Genomic DNA, 17,792 nt, shown 5'->3' on the forward strand with positions numbered 1-17,792 from the left:
GCCTTATGAGCCAGGCTGCTGCAGACTTAACAAAATAAGTGACTGAACAGAATAAAAACAGATTTAATAAATCTGAAGGAATTTTAAAAACTGAACTCTGAGTGAGAGACAGAGCTCTGCCTACCTGAGCTCCACAGCAGCACCAACAGCAGCAGGTGATCCATGTCCAGCTGGGCTCTCTCTGCTCTGATCATCAGCGCTGTCCTCAGCTTATTGCTGCCAGCAGGAAGGGGGGGGCTGATTGTGTGACCCCTGCTGCAGGTCGCTCCACTGTGTCTCTGCTTGAAGCGAGTGCTGAATCTCAGCTTGGAGACAGACCGCTAGCTCTGATGGAGAATCAGGCTCTGCTTCTTCTTGCTGACCTTCTGCACAACATTTCAGTGTTTAACTGAAGCACGGAGGGAACCGCTGTCACAGAAGGAGGCTGACGTGATCAGGAAATCAAACCCAGAGCAGGGAGGAGCAGGTCCCTGCAAAGCTGTGGTCCTGTGTGTTCCTGGGATTGTTGTCCTGCGTTCAAAGCTTCCTGTTAACCTTGTGCTGTTGGTGAGGCTGAGAGGTGAGTCAGACCATTCAGAGTTTCCTTGGAGTCAGGATGTGGTCACTGTGGGTTTGCTCTGAACTGACTGACTGTGTTCCTCCATCAGCTTTTATCACAGCTGATTTCTTCACTGTCTCGTGGAGACTGGAGGAGCCGGGGATTGAACATCAGACTTTCCAGTTAATAGATGACCCGCTCTGCCTCCAGAGCCACCTGAAAGCTCAGTGCTGATCGTTCTGCACCACCGGCTGCATTTGAGAAAAGTGTCATGAGACTGTGAACTGCAGCATGCTGATGGACAAAGATGGTTAAAGCAGGGCGAGACACAGAAGAGGAAAGAGGAGTGATCACAGAGTGTAACATCAGGAGTGCAGGCTCAGTGAACACCGACTAACACATGGTTACTGTTCAGCATCACCTCAGCGGCCTCTGTGCTGCACTCTGCTGCAGACAATTCAATGCTTCATCATCAGACTGCATGAAGATGGATTTTGATCAGTTAGCAGAGACAGAAGGTGAGGACGAGACGAGGAACGAGGAGCCGAGGCAGCAGCTGATCAAACAAAGTGAGAGTTCATTTAAAGGCAGCATCAGAGAAATATGATGTTTATGCTCGCAGACGTCACACAAGCATAATGTTTGTGACAGCTTTTATACTTCTGATCAAACCCTCAATGAGACAAAATAATAATAATACATTTTATCTGTTTATCTCAAAACTCCCAAGATCACCTGACAGTAATCATATTAATCAAATCAATCAATATTAGAAGATCGTGTAATAACTGTGACTGTGGCAGATTATAATGAGTAAGCTTGAGGTAGATTTGAATCATACTTGTTGTAATTTCACACACAGAAGAAGAAGCTGTGATGGTTCAGGTTCATCTGACACACCGTATGAAGACAAAGCCCCTCGTATTTGTGGACTCCTCCTCCCTCATGGTTTCTGTGTCCCGCCTCCTTCATCAATAAGAATAATAACTAATAACGTCTGTGAAAAACACACCAGAGCACAAAGGAAGCTTGAAAAGCTGAAGAATGAGAAATATTAGACTGAATGATGTTTGAACTTATGATGAAGTGACTGTAAAGCTGTTGTGAGTAAATGATGATCAGAAAAGTAGATACTGAGTCAGGAAATAAAGTTTTGCTGATTAAATATTTAATAAAATGTTGATGATTGTCATCAGTGGAAAATGAAGAAGTGAAAGCAGTGTGGAAAACAGGAAACACTCAAACACGCTGAAGGGAACAGGAAGTTCCCAAATGAAAACAGATTTTTGACCCCTGAGTCATCGAGACTTCCTGCTGCACAGTTAAAGGTTTGGAAAACTGAAACTCAGGAACTGTTTCCAGTCAGTCAGGAGTTTGGATCATGTTTCTGCTGTTTGTATGAGCTAATCACAAAATGAGGAAAAAGTTTCACTTGTCATGAAACTGTTGTTGTGTTTGTAGAAGTGTGAGTTCAGTAGAAACTGTACTGAGCTCAGTCTGAGTTTCTCAGATTCATTTGGATGTGAGATGAACTCGTCTAGATCAGCGTGCACGAAGCAGAGGTCTCCAGTCCATCACAGGGTTAATGAGGAATAATTAATAATGAACTTTCATGGTTAATTTTAGGTCAGGAAGTCAGATACAGTGAAATGGGCTGCACTGAAGCACTTACAGCAAACATGTTTGTATGATTTAATGTAAAATATTATTCTCTATGTATCACCACACGTGGAGAAAAAATGAGCTGGACCTCATAATTCTGATGGGTCAGCTGCTGTTTTTACATATGAGCTAAACATCCTCCTGAAGCAAAGCTTTCACAGAGTCTCACCCCGAGCGAGGAGCCCCACCCTGAGCGAGGAGCCCCACCCCGAGCGAGGAGCCCCACCCCGAGCGAGGAGCTCCAGGGCAGCCAGCAGTGGACTCGGTGATATCATCACGGTGCACGGTGTATGGAAGAACCATACACAGGTACAACAGGCAGACACCTCCTCCTCATGCTGCTCACACACTGCTGTGGGATGGCATGCTATTCTGCAACCAGCATTTGTCACAAATCAGCCAATGTGGCTGTGTTGGTCACTCTGGCACAAACAGTACGCCTAAGCTGATCCCACATGTATTCAATGAGGTTGAGGTCAGGACTGCAGGAAGGCCATTCCATCCTCTCCACTCCCAAATTCTGGAGGTAGTCTCTGAGAAACCCCGCTCTGTGAGGGTGAGTGCTCTCATCTAGGATAGTTTGGTCCCAAACTGTGGAGATATGGCATTGCCACTGGCTGCAGAATATCATCTCCATCTCTCTCTGCATCGAGATTGTCTCCAATGATGAGAAGTCTGCCTGTCAGCACCTGGGGTACCAGAAGCTCAAAACAAGCATAGCAGAATAAGCTGTTTGGCATTGGCAGAGATTTGGCAAGTTTCTCATGGGCGCAACACACATACTCAACTATGCTGCTCAGCCTGCAAATGCATTTTCCTTGTAAATGTGGCTCCATTCAAGGGGAATAAAAAAAACAGGCTTTCCAAACTGTGTAAGATTTATTGCCAAGGAGCATTGTTACCACAAAGACATAAGCGACCAAACACAAATTCCTTTACTTTGTGTTAAGTTTAGCTGGCAGCAGAAATATCTCAGAAAACCACAGCAACAGGAATGTTCAAGCTATTCTGCTGGGTAAACGGGTAAAGGATTACGTGAACTAGTATATTACATTAACTTGGGTTAAGTGATCCCTTAATAACATTATTCTTGTTTAATTAAGCACACAATATCTATTTAGTCAAATCAAATTAGTGAGTACATGTATGTGTGGGTTGAATTAAAGCAACATCTTGAAACACAGGCTCTGCGTGTTGTGTAAAATGCTGCTACTCCCACAAATGTCAAAGATTTCACTTTCAATTTTATGTCATAGGTTGCCTGAAAAATTCACACCTGCGTCAGACTGTGTGTAATTCGTTCTTAAATTTACCTCTTTATCCTCAGGATGCACTGCTGGGAAGCCTTCTCCTTGTCCCAGTCCATGCTGAGAGTTGGGTCCCAGGAAGTGGCGTTGACTTGCGATAGGCCCGCTCCTGCTGCTCCTAGCCCAACACCGGGGAGAGGAGAGGAGGCATGTACACTGGGAGACACGGCCACGACGGGTGGTGAGGAGCCGGGAGTCAATGTGTTCCCGAAGCTGACTGGGGTAGCAGTGACAGCGGACAGAGGGGCCACAACAGCTGTTAGGCCACTCTGCGCGGCGGCGGCAGGAGGAGGAGAGGCCGGGCTGGAGCTGCAGTGCGCACCGCCAGTGGCCGAGTGTCCCATCGGCAGAGAATTACCCAAAATCGGCAGCTGCGAGGCTCCGCTGCTGGACTCCTCTCCAAAGCTGTTGAAGGAATGAATGTAAATATGCTGCACACTATACATACCATAAATATAACAATTTAAAAGTAGCATATTGCGGAATTAATCTTCACAACAAGGTGAAGGTGTTGAAATAACTCTGTACAGCAGACAGAAATAAGACTGCAGAGCAGAGAAACAACAAAATCAGATGCTGATGATTTCCTGGAAAAGAATGTGTGTTCTGGTCTGATGTTTTGTGTCTACAGGACTCAGATGAGGCCGTTAACAGGCGACAGTGAAGGGCACAGAAGGAGGAACTGATAAGCTGTTACATGCTTGCATATTTCAATAACTGTGTAACTGTGTCTGAGTCTGTGTATAAAAGTTGAACTAAGATAGAGAGCAGATTCAGACTTGTGTGAAGCTGCACCGACTGCATCAGGCAGCTCCGACAATTCTGACCCAGATTAATCTGTAAACTGTTTGAAATGGTTTTATTAAATTTAATAATTGGACTTCTTATTCTGTTTGTTCTGTGTCAATTCCTGTTCAATGAAACGAACACACAGAAACCTAAAGGCTTAAACAGCAGCACGCACACACACACTTATTATTTAAATTCCTTCAATTGTGACGCCCGACGTGATCGAACAGGAATGTTTTTGATTTTCAGATGTTTTTATTTGTGTTTTTTGAGTTTCTTGGGAATAAGGAATGAATTTGGGCACCAATAATCGCCGCTTCGAGGTTCCATGTGACAGTGTTGACTTCCAGACTATCAGTGACCAGGAGATCTCCACCTAAAGGTTGGCAGAGACCTTTTCTAAATATCTGCATATTAAATTGTATCAAATTATAATGGTCACTGGTGGTAAGACAGGAGGAAGGTGTAATTCGAGCCATTTCACACAGGTGTAAAAGTTTGAAAGAAAAAAAAGAATTTAAAAGAGTTAAAGAAAAAAAGAGTTGAAAAGAATAAAAGAGTTTAAAAGAGTAAAGAAAAATAGGCAAAACGAATAGCAGGTGATGAGTCCGAGTGGGATACTGGCCAACCCACTGAAAATACCTATTCATGGGGTTTTTGGGTTTAGAGGGCCTTTGGTTTTTCTGAAATCTAAAGCAGAACATTTGTCTTTTACTTATATCCTTTGGAAAGTTGAGCGGCGTAACAGTGACGCGTCTGTCTACGGCTCCCGGTAGAAAAGCTGATAGAGTAAACACTGGTGGTCTCTGCGGTTCTTTTCACGAACCTTGATCTCAGGAATCCATAAAAGCAACTAAAACCCTTTAAAAGCCTCAAAAGATAGAGATAAAGAATAAAGAAAAAATAAAAGAATACAAAGAAATAAAGAGAAAAAAGAGTTTTTGTAATAAAAAATAAAATCCCTAAAAAAAGAAAAAAGAAAAATGGTACCTTGCTAACATTGTTTTTGTTGTTGCACTTTGGACTGACTGACAAAATGACTGACGACAGTGGGTGCAGAAAAGGGGCTCCGATTAAAAGAAGGGGAAACTTCAAAATAACTGGTGATGTAAAATTATTTTAGAGTAAACATTCAAGCGCAGATATTAAGCTGAAAGCAGATTTAAAGGAGAGACGTCTCCATTTAAAATAAGGCTAAAAATAGGTGTTTGATTCAACAGAAACTAAGAGATTTGTCAAGTAATCCCAAAATCTGGGAGCTTGCTTTGGAGAGGCCTTTTATACGATCCCCCTCCCAGTCTGGTATCTCCATACCTGTCAAGTTTTCAATTTAAAAATATGGGAAATTTTACGCTGCTGAAAATATAAGTTGCTGTGACGTCATCGCCTAATTTGCATAATTGTTCATATACTATAGTTGCAGTCGAGGCTGAGGGAGAGAAGAAAAACATCTTTGGAGAGACAAAAAGTGAAGAAAAAATACCCTAAATATGTTTAGAACTACAAATGAACTTTAATAACTTTAATACTTTGTGTTTCTGAGGTAAGAGATTCTGGCTAGCTCGTTTAGGTTGATACAGCAGACAAGATGCGGTGTCGGTCACAACACCGGAATGATGACAGGATATGACGTATTTGCCAGCAGGTCAGATGACTGCGGTGATTCATTGCACACTCAGTGTTGTCACACAGTTCGGACATTCAAACACTTCTAACATCAGCATTCACTGTGGAGAGGAGAGAGTGTGTGCAGATGTTTTGGACACGTGTCTCCTGTAGAAACACAACATCTGCTTTTAAGTCTTTTAACTGATTACAAATTTTTAGTCTCTTTTCCCTCGAACCAATAATATCTTTGACCTCTCTTAACTCATGGAGATAAGCCTCCGTTGCACCCATAAGTCTGTGTGTGTCCGGGGTGAAGCCTTCCAAATTTGCATCAATATAGGGATGAAATGTCCATTCCAAAATCTTTTTGACAGGTGATCATAATACTTGAAAAAGTAGTGCCTCTCTAAAGGAGACCCACAGGTGTGCCTTCTTTGTGAGGGTGAGAGGTTTCACAACCTGCGCAAATCTCTCTTTTGTGTTTTTGAATAATCATGTTTAGAACGGACTTGACGTAAGTTTCACAAAGTCGAGCACGACCGCGTGCAGCTGACACGTCTCCACAGGGAAGTTGTGCCCTTCCACCAGATCGTACTCCTGTGACATTGTAAAATCCTCACACTGTGCATACGCTGCAGAGACAAGCTTATCACCAACTCTTGAACTCCTGACCTCATCCTACTGGTCATATACAAGAACTGTTGCTTTACTCACACAAAGCACGGGTGTGCTCTGAAATAGCCCCGGTGCCCGTATACCATTAGCTGCTACAGTCATCTCAGTCACGGTGTTCCATTACTATCTAGCATCCATACCTGGCAACGTGCGTAATTCACATCTCAAACTAATAATATCGACAAGAGAGCAGCAAAACATAACTGACAAACGTTGTAACTAAACACATAAGCACCGAAATGAGAACTCCCATGACCCTTTGCTCTGACGGGACCCATCCTTGACTGGCGCTAGCCCTGTGTGCACTATGCAGACTACGATACAGAAAAAAACAAAGTTTACACATGAAAAAAAACAAAAACGTGCTAGTCTGTATGATCTGATTTATCAACACACTAAACCTTTTGCACGCTGCATGCTCAGGGGCTGTTGGCCCAGCCCAAGGGTTCATAGGGTAGTCTCTCAGGAGGTGACCTGTCTGGCCACACCCACAACATATGAAGTTACCTCTAGGCAGGTTATTCCTCTGTTGAGTAGGCTGAGTGAGTCCAAGTGGTTGTACTGGCTGTGACAGTCCTCTCCGGTTCACTCTGCCTCTCATCTCTCCCACAGGTGTACAAGTCTGGATTGTCACCTTGATTAACATGCACGTGTATAACAGGCACAGCAGATTCAGTTAGTGTGTTAGAATCAGTTGCAGCAGGAAATCTACCTGTTACCTGTGTGGTGCTGACAGCTGGAGGAGCAGGCTGGGTGTGGCTGAGATAGAGCTGCACGACTCTGAGCGGTGTTAGCAGTCAGCACTGGGCCCTGAGCCTCAGTGTGCAGTTATCAGAGCTGCTTGGCCTTCTCCTTCCTCTGATTGGTCAGCTCTCTCAGTCTCTCCTCCGCTGGAATGTATGCAGCCATTTTGTTGGCCTCTCCTCCTCCTGTCAGGATTTCTCCTTTTAGCTTAGAAGATCTCCACCATCAGGATGCTGTCTCCTGAAAAACTCCACAATACATTTGATGCATGTCCAGATTCACATCATCATGCAGGTTAGTCTGGCATAATCTGCTCAGCTTAGCAGCATTTTTCCAAAACAGCTTAAATGTCCCCAAGTACAGAGCAGCTCCTGCAAGGTTTTCTCCCAAGGAAATGAGGACTTACTTGGTCTTTGTGTGATGTCAGTCTATCAGCCAGTCTCACCAAGTCCACAGGCACACTGCGCTCCCCCTCCTCCCATTCAGCAGGGAAGAGTCCTTGTGTGTCTGAATCATCCTTCAGCCGTCTCCCTCTCGCTCCTCCTTTGCCGGCCCGGGAATGCCATCCTCTTACTTTTTTCTTTTGTTTTAAATTCAGCAAAAAGCAAAAACACAAACAGTTTGTTCATTTACAAACAACAAGGCATAATATAACAAATGTCAAGTTCAAAAAGGGTGCAATAATTAAGAAAAAGAAAACAAAAGGGGGGCTAAAATAAGACAATACAAATAAAAAATAAATCCAAAATAAAAGGGCTAGGGTGTAGCTTTTAAATCATATTCTTCAATCAAAGAGAAAAGTTTGAGGGTATTTTTATTGTGCATCCTACTAAGAACTTTGAGATATTACAGAAAGTCATTATGAAATACATAAAACTTTGTCTGGGTTTTATGGAATTTGGCCTCATGGATGAAAAATTTCCCAAGGATGATAATACAGTTTATAAGAAAGTCCATCCTCTTCCTTCTATCCGGTTGTTAAGTAGTAACGTAGAATTCCATTTCCGGGTCCAAACTGTCACGTGATCAATATGCCACAATGCTGCGTCCCTGTTTGTTTTAACCGATCCAACTCAAACAAAACCAAACACTCAGCTGTCATTTTACCGACGAGAAAGAGAAGCAGAAATGGCTGCAGTTGATAAGGTGTGTTACAATCATCTTTAATAGTGAACAGTCATTGGTTATACCATTGCTGTTCATTTAGGAGCATTTGGACCCAGACATGATTGCATTCTGCTTTTTCCTGTGCTCTTTGTTGGTCATTTAAGATCACACTGGGTCTTCATGTGTTTTTCTTTTTTCCCACAATCCACCCCTTTGTGTGAGGTCACTCATTGCAGTTTGCTCAGAGGACAAACTTCTCAAAAATTATATTTTCCAGCACTTAAAGAATAAGATGGAGGCATCTTCCTGCCACAATTTTCTACACCTATACATACACACAGATAACATACATACACATGCACACACATACATGCATATTTTTGGTGTTTCTCCTCCATTTCATTACATCAGCCATAATTTTGATTCAATCTATTGCCGTTCTATCATAACCCCCAAACCACTTTCTATCAGCAAACACATTCTCATCTATATGTAACTCAGCAACAGGCCATGTTAAAAGGTACCAGGTGAAAGTCAGAGATGGAAATCATCATTGTCATTTTGCATACACCACAGTCCTGGTTGGAGGTAGATATTACCGTTTAATTACCGCATGCATGGGGCTGTTGACCCCCCCGTTTAGAGCATCTCCATGTGTTCCTGCTCCACACTCGCTCTCTGAGAAGTATGCAGCGTCCACTTGTAGGAGCGACCTGTGGAACAACAACTGTCTCTCTGGCTGTAAGTTCCACTCAAAGAGAAATCTGTTGGCTCCATCAAATGTATTTAATTAATTTGCTTATTTATTTTAATCTGGTAAATTTACAGATTCCTTTAAGACTATTCTGGGAACCAGGCAGATACACAGCAGAGAGGTCATTGCAACTCACCCCCCCTTCTTCTTAATCCTCTGGTATTCAAAGAGTGCGCTGAGGTGAAGACGTCTTCTGCACTGAGAACACACACAATCCACCAAATAACACAACAATATCTCCCGAGGACCAGCTTACAGATTTTTCTCTTTCTGGGAACTCCTTTTAAATGTATTTTGGATTCAATCTTGAATTAAAGGATCTTGTGAGTTGTCAAAGCTTCAGGTTGATCAGCGAGTGTCCTGCAGTCTCAGAATCTGTTACACAGATGAATGTCTTATCAGATTATCTGTATTTAAAATTCTTCAGTTCTTTTATTTCCTCGGAGGCTCAGGTGCTATCTCATCCTCCCCAGTCTATACTCACCTCACTCACAACTACTACATTTATATTTTCAGTTCAATCTATTTATTTTAGGCTCAGTTTATGTCCAAGCTATCTTATTATTATTACTATTTTGTTATTATGTATCTTACTATTGATGTCTGTTTTATTTAGTTCTCTTTATACCCCTTATTCTCCCAAACATTTTCAACTTTATTTGCCCTTATTCATCCAATTTTACAATTTATTCTTACCCATTCTCTTAAGCTTTTAGTTTAATTTGACTCTCGCTCTAATTAATGCTACTTTTATTATTATTTTTAATTAATCCAGCATTATTAATCCAACCCCATCAGGGGTTCATCACACTTAAATGGGTTATTTTTTTTATTCAGATTTAGTTGAACTATTCCTGCTTTCCCTTTTTGATCTCTAATTTAACACTTCTAACGCCTCCAAATGATCTAATTTCAGACTTTTTACACTCTGCAAATTAACTTTAAACCCCAATGATTAATTTTCCTAGTTTACACTTATTTCTCCCAATTTTATGCAAACTTTCATTTCACACCCAAACACATTTGAGCCACTGCAGGCTGAGGCCTCACAGCCAGCAGCGGCTCCCTCCTCACTACATTTACCAAAAGTTTTTAAACGCTTTTGATCTGGTTTATTTATTCCAAGCTCGGATTATTTAAAAGATATTTTATTAATACCTTCACATAATTTTATCTGTTGTTCTACTACAGGTGTTACAGATGTTTTATTCACTTTTCCATGACCTTCTAGTTTCCCCCAAGTATTTCCACCCTTATTTTATCGAATTTACCCAATTGTGTCACTTGTTCTCACCCGTCTATTTTAAACTTTTCATTTTAATCAAGTTCTTTTAATTTTTCTGTTGACTGATATCAATTTCAGTATTTTTGATTGACTTATTGGCTTTGGCAGAAACTTTGCCCTGTTTACAGGAATTATTATTTATTTAAGCTCCTCCAGATTGTTCAGTTTTAAGCCTTTTACTCTTTACAAATTTACTATTAACCCCAATTCTAAACGTATTCACCTTTAACCTTCAGTTTTACACAACTTTTCTCCTTTTAGACCAGAGTGCACTGCTCTCTGCCTCACACACACACACACTCACACACACTTTTTATGACTGCAGAAGCTCGGTCTCCCCCTCTCTCACACACACCACTCACAGCATAACTAAGCATATACTTGAAGCAAATTTACAGCGATTAATGATGATAAATTAATCATATTTTTAAAGCAAAATTACAGCAAGGTGATTATATTCGTGCACGTGCTATATACAAACATTTACAACTTGACCAAGCTGTCACTTCTCATTCAGTGACACAACACGACGTCAATTCATCATCCAGCCCAATTTTCATGCGTTGTAAAACAAAGATCTCTGAACTTTAATCAGTGCAGAAATCCCCAAGAGCTCAATCCAGTTGGCGACCTGGGAACTGCCCACAGCCCGAGCTAAACTACTTCTTCTGGGCTCAGAACCGTTGGATCCAGAAAGAGCAGCGGTAACCACTCTGTGACATAATAGCTTTCTTATTCAAAACCTCCAAACCGAATTCTTGTGCACTGTAAAACAAAGGTCTGCAAATGTTACTTTAGAAACCCCCAAGAGCTTATGTAAACTCACGATTGGGCAGTATCTGTCATGTATCGGCTGTGTGGCGGGCAGGAAGAAAACCCCAACGCAGGATAAGCCAGACAGAAGTAAAATGTCAAACACAGCTTTATTGGCTGGCAGAGAAAACACAAGGCAGGGCTGGACAGGACCAGAGGCACAGAATGCAGAACAAAATTAAAGTCAACTCCAATCTCCAGAAAACGGGGTAACCAAACAGAAAGCACACAGCGAGGGAAACATTAGGGGAAGACGACTGACTGGAAACACTGGACTTAAACACACAGGAGGACTGATGAGGGAAGAGGAAACAGGTGGGAACACAGGTGACGCTGATTACCTAGACGAGACCAGAGGAAACAAAACTGAACACAGACAGAGACCAGACGACTATCAAAATAAAACAGGAAGACACAAGGAGGAAACAAAGACACAGACCTGACACAGAATACAGAGAGAACACCAGGAACTAGAAATAACAACTAAACCCCACAACCTAAAGAAACCAGAACAGAACAGGCAAAATGAAGCAGAACAAAACACACAGGGTCAAAAGGACCCTGGACCATGACAGTATCTTCCACCGACCCGACCCGAGCTCACCTGACTTCTTTCCGGCCTATAACCGTTAGATGGATCGTGAAAAAAGCCAGCGGTAACGGCTGTGGAAGATTTCCTTTTCCATCTCTAAAGCGCTACACAACACAACACTAACAACACAGACTAACATAAACAGAATGCACAACACAAACACCATTCACAGCAGCTGCAGTCACTCACACACATCTTTCCTTCCTGCCTGAGCTGCCTGACTCCGTCTCTGCCCAAACAGCCGATTTGGACCGAGACGAGACCAGTGACGGTCACCGTGAAGGATTTTTACTTCAAACCCCCCAAAAACAAAAAGAAACCAGCTCTCAGCTTCAGGTTAACCTTGTGACCTCTTCACACAAGTCTTATCTCTACCCCCTCCTGGCCGGAAGAGCACGAGGGTGGGGGGCCTACAGAACTCCATTTGAGGAATGTACCTGTCATAAAACACTGCTGAAGTATAACATAGTGTTACAGGTGTCATGAGGAGCAGCGCTTCTTCTGGCAACTCTCCAAAAGCCTCAAACGCACACCCAAGATCAAACAGGTCTCACCCTCACCCCAGTGACCCAGAGAACCTAAAGCACTCTATACGCTGGTGTGTGTGTCTTACTTTGCACAGGCCATAAAAGTGGTGCCTGGTACCTAAAACATGAGAATAATGACTCCATGCACCAGTATGAAGGCCATATAGAATACAAAACAATCTCAGCATAAGTAATAAAAGTAAGAATAGTGACAGTACCAATAACATAAGTGAACAATAAAAGCAGATATATTCCCATAAATGTGATGATAAATGAAAGTAACAATGACTCATCAGAGGCCTCTGGGAACAGGGCCAGTAATTATCCATGGGGAAAGTAGAGTATTGAGATAATGGATGAGTCCCCCCCCCCCAGCAGTGGAAGAGTGGCCCTCACAGTACACAGTATGAAATGATGGATGTCCCACTGCTGTGGGTGGGGAAAAGTCCCCCCCAGTATATGATGCAGTGAGTGTGTGGCTGCTGCCAGTGGAAAGGCCCCGCCAGTATACAGTACGAAATACTGAATGGGCCTCTGATTGCAGTAAGGAAAGTACAGATAATAAATGAAAGCAGCAAAAAATATCCCTACAGTATGTTTTACTAAGCCAGCAGCAGTGATGGCATAGTTACCTTGAAAAGGTAATATGATTACCCCTTTAACAAGTAACTTAGTTACTTTAAAGATTACTTAATTTTAGAAGTAACTAAGTTAGATTACAAGTTACTTTATTAGTTACATAATACAGCTGCCGGTTTTGCTCCAAAAAGTGATTATCTGCCAAAAAGCAATTTCCAGTGTTGGACAAAAAATGACTGCCTGTATCTAAAAGCTGTAAATGACTTGTTCACCTCTAATCTGTGAAACATGTGTCAAACATGACTCTCATGAATGATATGAAACAGCATTTCTATCACAAGGTAGAAGCTGCACTCAGTTTTTGGCAAATTGACTTTTCTGTACTTAGTTTTTACCTTGATTAAAAAAACATCATTGACATTAAAAATGTCTTTTTAAACAGAAATCTGGCTCAGAAGGCTGCAGAAATCACAACAAATATAACATCACAGTTCTATAAAGATATTTGAAGAGGTCAAAAATCACAGATTGATTATAATGTAGGTACAATAACACTCCTAAACATTGTTGAAAAACAGGTTACTGCTATATTTCATATATAAGCCCTTCATAAATCATGCTGACTCCACTCTATTTACCAATTTAAGCAAAGACATGGGGAAAACCCTTTATGGTGATACAAAGTTTCAGCAATAACCAAGACGTACGTGGAGGTGTAGTGTATTTCTGAGGGTGTCAGTGTACCAGTTAGTTGGGCTAATATCAAATCAGCAAACTTGCAGACGATGTCATCGTCACTTTGAGGATTAACATCCAGTACAGTTTTGATCAGTGATGGTTTCTTGGCGCTGCAGACACACACACACACACACACACACACACACACACACACACACACACACACACACACACACACACACACACAGGCGCATTGATCACTTACAGCAGCACTCTCGCGCTCTCTGAACAACTCACTTTTTCTTTCAAGAGCTGGTGAAACTGCGAGGAGAAAACAGTGAGCGAGAATCACATCTTCTCATTTATCAATGCAGTCACTTTCTAAAGGTAACAGGCTATAAACTGACAGCTACAGACGTGAGTTTGGTCGTGTGAATATACATAAGTGAATATACACAGTTAAACTCTTCCACACTTACTGACAGTGTGTTGGAGAAATCGCAGTAATTAATAAGCGGCTGTGTGCGGACTTTAAATCCGGGCCGCTACGTTAGCTAAACATCGTAAAACAACGACTTCACAAAGTCACAGTAAACAAACGCCAGGGTTAGCTCAGAGAGCCTACTGCGAGTCTGAAATAATATATTACTGAGCGGTTTTCTCAGTTTTTCCATTAAAATAAAGCAAAAAAGAATGAATGAATCGGTACCCGCGATACTCACGAAGCGCTTCCGGTGGGCGGGTCAAAGAAGAAATCCGGCCCTCCCATTGGACGCCAAAGGTTTGATAATTGAAATTCACCCCCAGAAAGGGAAGGGGGGGGGTGCTGCGGCGCAGCGATTGGTCACAAGTTGGAAGCGATTCCGCATGGAACCCGAGAGGCGCATGCGTAGAAAATATCTGACGTCACACAGAACAGAATGTCCAATGAGACTGGAGAAAAAAACCTTTGATCTGCCTAACCCTTAACTAGAACCCAGCCCTCTCAGGCGCTGCAAAGGTTTTTCGTGACAGGAAGAAACAAATAACCTCGAAAACGTGCGTCTAGCAATTTATAAAAAAAATCTGATTGTCTTTGTAAATGTCAGGAGAAAAGGGAGCACTGGATTGCTGGGATTTTCAGGTGAACCCGCTGTTCCTTGAGGAACTCATCAGCCCCTGTCTGAATGCTATTTCATACGAGTAAGTCACAAGTTCAAAGTCATCAAGCAAACAAGAAGCAGATAATTATCACTAAATATACGCATGCATACACTGGTCAAAGGTTTGTTTTTGCTCAACCATATTTGTCTGTTTTTTTGTTTCAGAGAGTGGATGTCTTTGGATACCAATGACAGTGGATCAGAAGTTGTCGTTCTGCTGTCGGACATGTGCGGTGCGGTTTTAGGTACTATTAGCAACTTGATCCTGGAGATTGTAGAGCCTCTGGTTATTACCTCGGGCCACGATCTTTCATGTGGCGATGATGTAACTGTGCAGGGTGGGTGCAGTAATTTCAAAGTGATGGAGGAGAATATCGAGGCCTGCTTTGGAAACAGCCTTAATCAGTATTTTGTTGAAGCCCTGGACATAGCAGAGGGAAGCTGCAACACCTTGGATGAATTAGTGAGACTGTTTACAGCAGAGGTTACTAAAAAAGTAACCTCATCACTGGCTCAAGTCACAGGGTCAACTCTTTCCCTGAACACACGTGACTCGCTGAGAGCAGCATCCACTTTACAAATGGTCGATACCGTAGGAAAACTGTTTAAAGATGTGTTGGAAGGCTGTAAAATAATGGATGAGTCATGTGATGAGCTGGCATCCCCGCCCTGTAACTCCCAGGAGCGTTTTGACTCTGAGGATGCTGAAAACGTTGAGGAGGACAGCACAGAAATCTCAGGGTTCAGTTTCTCTTTTTCAGAGATGCCAGAACTGGATAATTTAATGCCTGTGTCAGTGCCACAGAATTATGATGACTCACAATCAAATGATGTCAAAAGTCCCACAGAGTTAAATACTATTTCATCAGATCCGCCACCTCCTGATTACAACAAGACCGTTCTCACTGTGATTCTTGTGAAGTTAGTTGACCACATTACTTCTGAAACCGGAGCATCCTTAGAAGGCGTGAATCTCGATGAGTTAGTGTCTTGTGTAACATGGTGTACTAGGGGCATGCTGGATCTTGCTCCCCTAAGAAGTGTTGACAATCTGCACATCTCCATTTACAAAAGTCTGTGCCAGAAATTTAGATCCAAATACGTGCTGCAGGCTGCCATGGTATCACATAATTGTGCATTTGAGTTTGCTGTTATAATGACTTTATTGTCACACCTCGAAAAGTACATGACCTCTAAGAATATATGGAATTTATGGAAGCCTTTCAAGCCCGGGAACCTTTCTGCTGTGATTGAGAGTCAAACACCAGAACCTCACAGAGAAGAAAGGAGCACACAAACAACGCCCTCACCTCCAAAAAGATCACTGTGCAGCACCCTCAGGAAGAAGTTTTCACGCTGGGCTTCTAATGTTGTGAATTTTTTTAAGAGGTCTGGACAGTGAAATTCACAGACTTGTGTAGTTGTTTGTGTGACCAAAAATGTTGTTTCTCTGTGGCATGATGGTGTAGTTGAAGAAATCCTTCGCCGACAGTCTTAATGTATAACATAAAGTTTATTTACAAAAAAGACAATGTCAAAACTGATGCTTTGTAAAGCCATCAGGGACAGGGAATTCCAATCGCCCTAACTCCACTAAACAAAGAAGAGACAAAGGTTATATACCATAATGTTGGCAAACCCCCACATCCTGCCTTTCCATATATGGTTATGAAAACAGCTTCAGCCTCCTATCCTATAGTAGACATCTGGACAATCCCTTATATGGCAGGCTAGAGAGCCTACAAGGACATTCTATGCATTCTTTCTGTGGGGGAAGTTTAAATCACATTTCCTTTGCATGAGCCCTTAAGGAAGAAGAGACAATACATGTATACATAGAGTTTTAGCATAGCAGTACAGACACTACATAAAGTATTTTCTGAAAAACCAGGTATAGCTTGTTTCCTGCATGTATGTGAGGTCATTCCCTTTTAGAGAAAGCAACAAGAGGTTACACTCTCATACCATTTACTGATCAAAGCAGCCCTGAACTCAAGGCCATCATCCTAAAGGAGAAAACCTATACATAGATGCAGTTTAACACAGCAGTTTAACACAAAGATCGATCAGACACCACACTTGACTTTACAGTCACCCCCCCCCAACCAGTCACGGCAGATGACCCCCCCTCCCTGAGCCTGGTTCTGCTGGAGGTTTCTTTCTGTTAAAAGGGAGTTTTTCCTTCCCACTGTTGCCAAGTGCTGCTCATAGGGGGTCGTTTCTGACTGTTGGGGTTTTTTTTCTCCTTTGCCTGACAATGTAAAGGTTTGATTTGATGATATATATATATATATATATATATATATATATATATATATATATATACAGAGTACCAGTGACTGGTACTGTATATATAGTATCAAACTGAATTATTTCTGGAGGAAGGCTGGGGGGTATTTTATTGCCTCAGCCTCTCTCTGGTGTGCAGTTTGCATGTTCTCTCATTGTTCCTGGATTTCTTCCATGAAACTCAAAAAAATGTCAAAAACAAATTGGAAAATAAAACTAATTAAAATTTAATTTCTTTATGTCATTCATATCCAAATGCTATTGTAATCATTTAATCTTGTTTTCACTGAATAAAACTGCTTCTCAGAAGGTCTGACTTCATATATGTTGCTGTGACAACAATCATAGAACTGGTTTGAAGAACCACAAGATCCGAGACACTGATGATTCACCATCAGCCCACCATCATGGTGGCACACATGAACACTGTGCTGTTGGAAAGGCAAAGAAAAAAAAGCAGAGTCGCAGACTTTGAATGTATGGATATGAGGGAATTTAACATTTGAATCTTGTTTGATCGAGAACATCCAACATACTTTTGTTTCTGCTTACAAACAGATCTCACATTGTCAAGAGAACAATATGAAATAAATTTGTGCCAAACACATTATAAAAAATAATGAGCAACTTAATTCTACACACCTGCACCAAGGTGAACCCAATTCAGATGAAATTATTGTGGAGTAAAAAGAAGTGATATCCA

General features: G+C 41.9%; 2 protein-coding genes across 2 annotated transcripts in view; one reads left to right on the forward strand and one right to left on the reverse strand.

Annotated features, from left to right (window-relative positions):
• LOC115776309 (scavenger receptor cysteine-rich type 1 protein M130-like) overlaps positions 1 to 14,378 on the reverse strand; it is a 41,450-nt gene extending 27,072 nt beyond the window's left edge. The window contains exons 1-6 of the mRNA XM_030723932.1: positions 14,138 to 14,378; positions 13,956 to 13,979; positions 7,087 to 7,903; positions 3,514 to 3,912; positions 1,380 to 1,535; positions 125 to 1,094 (exon numbers count right to left, since the gene is read on the reverse strand). Of these exons, the coding sequence (XP_030579792.1) occupies positions 125 to 194 (70 nt within the window). The 5' untranslated portion in view covers positions 195 to 1,094; positions 1,380 to 1,535; positions 3,514 to 3,912; ... (1 more) ...; positions 13,956 to 13,979; positions 14,138 to 14,378. The remainder of the gene's footprint in view (positions 1 to 124; positions 1,095 to 1,379; positions 1,536 to 3,513; positions 3,913 to 7,086; positions 7,904 to 13,955; positions 13,980 to 14,137) is intronic.
• Positions 14,379 to 14,635: 257 nt separating this feature from the next.
• LOC115776310 (uncharacterized) lies at positions 14,636 to 16,993 on the forward strand. Its single transcript, XM_030723934.1, has 2 exons — positions 14,636 to 14,840; positions 14,966 to 16,993. Exons 1-2 carry the CDS (start codon positions 14,740 to 14,742, stop codon positions 16,200 to 16,202), a joined length of 1,338 nt encoding a protein of 445 aa, XP_030579794.1. The 5' UTR covers positions 14,636 to 14,739; the 3' UTR covers positions 16,203 to 16,993.
• The last annotated feature ends 799 nt before the right edge of the window (positions 16,994 to 17,792 follow it).

Source organism: Archocentrus centrarchus, unplaced genomic scaffold (genome assembly GCF_007364275.1).
Source record: "Archocentrus centrarchus isolate MPI-CPG fArcCen1 unplaced genomic scaffold, fArcCen1 scaffold_30_ctg1, whole genome shotgun sequence".
Lineage (NCBI taxonomy): Eukaryota > Metazoa > Chordata > Actinopteri > Cichliformes > Cichlidae > Archocentrus > Archocentrus centrarchus.

Coding starts and splice junctions, on each gene's coding strand:
- LOC115776310 (XM_030723934.1), top strand. CDS start 14,740: ATGTCAGGAGAAAAGGGAGCACTGGATTGCTGGGATTTTCAGGTGAAC. Junction 14,841..14,965: donor CTGAATGCTATTTCATACGA/GTAAGTCACAAG, acceptor TTTTTGTTTCAG/AGAGTGGATGTCTTTGGATA.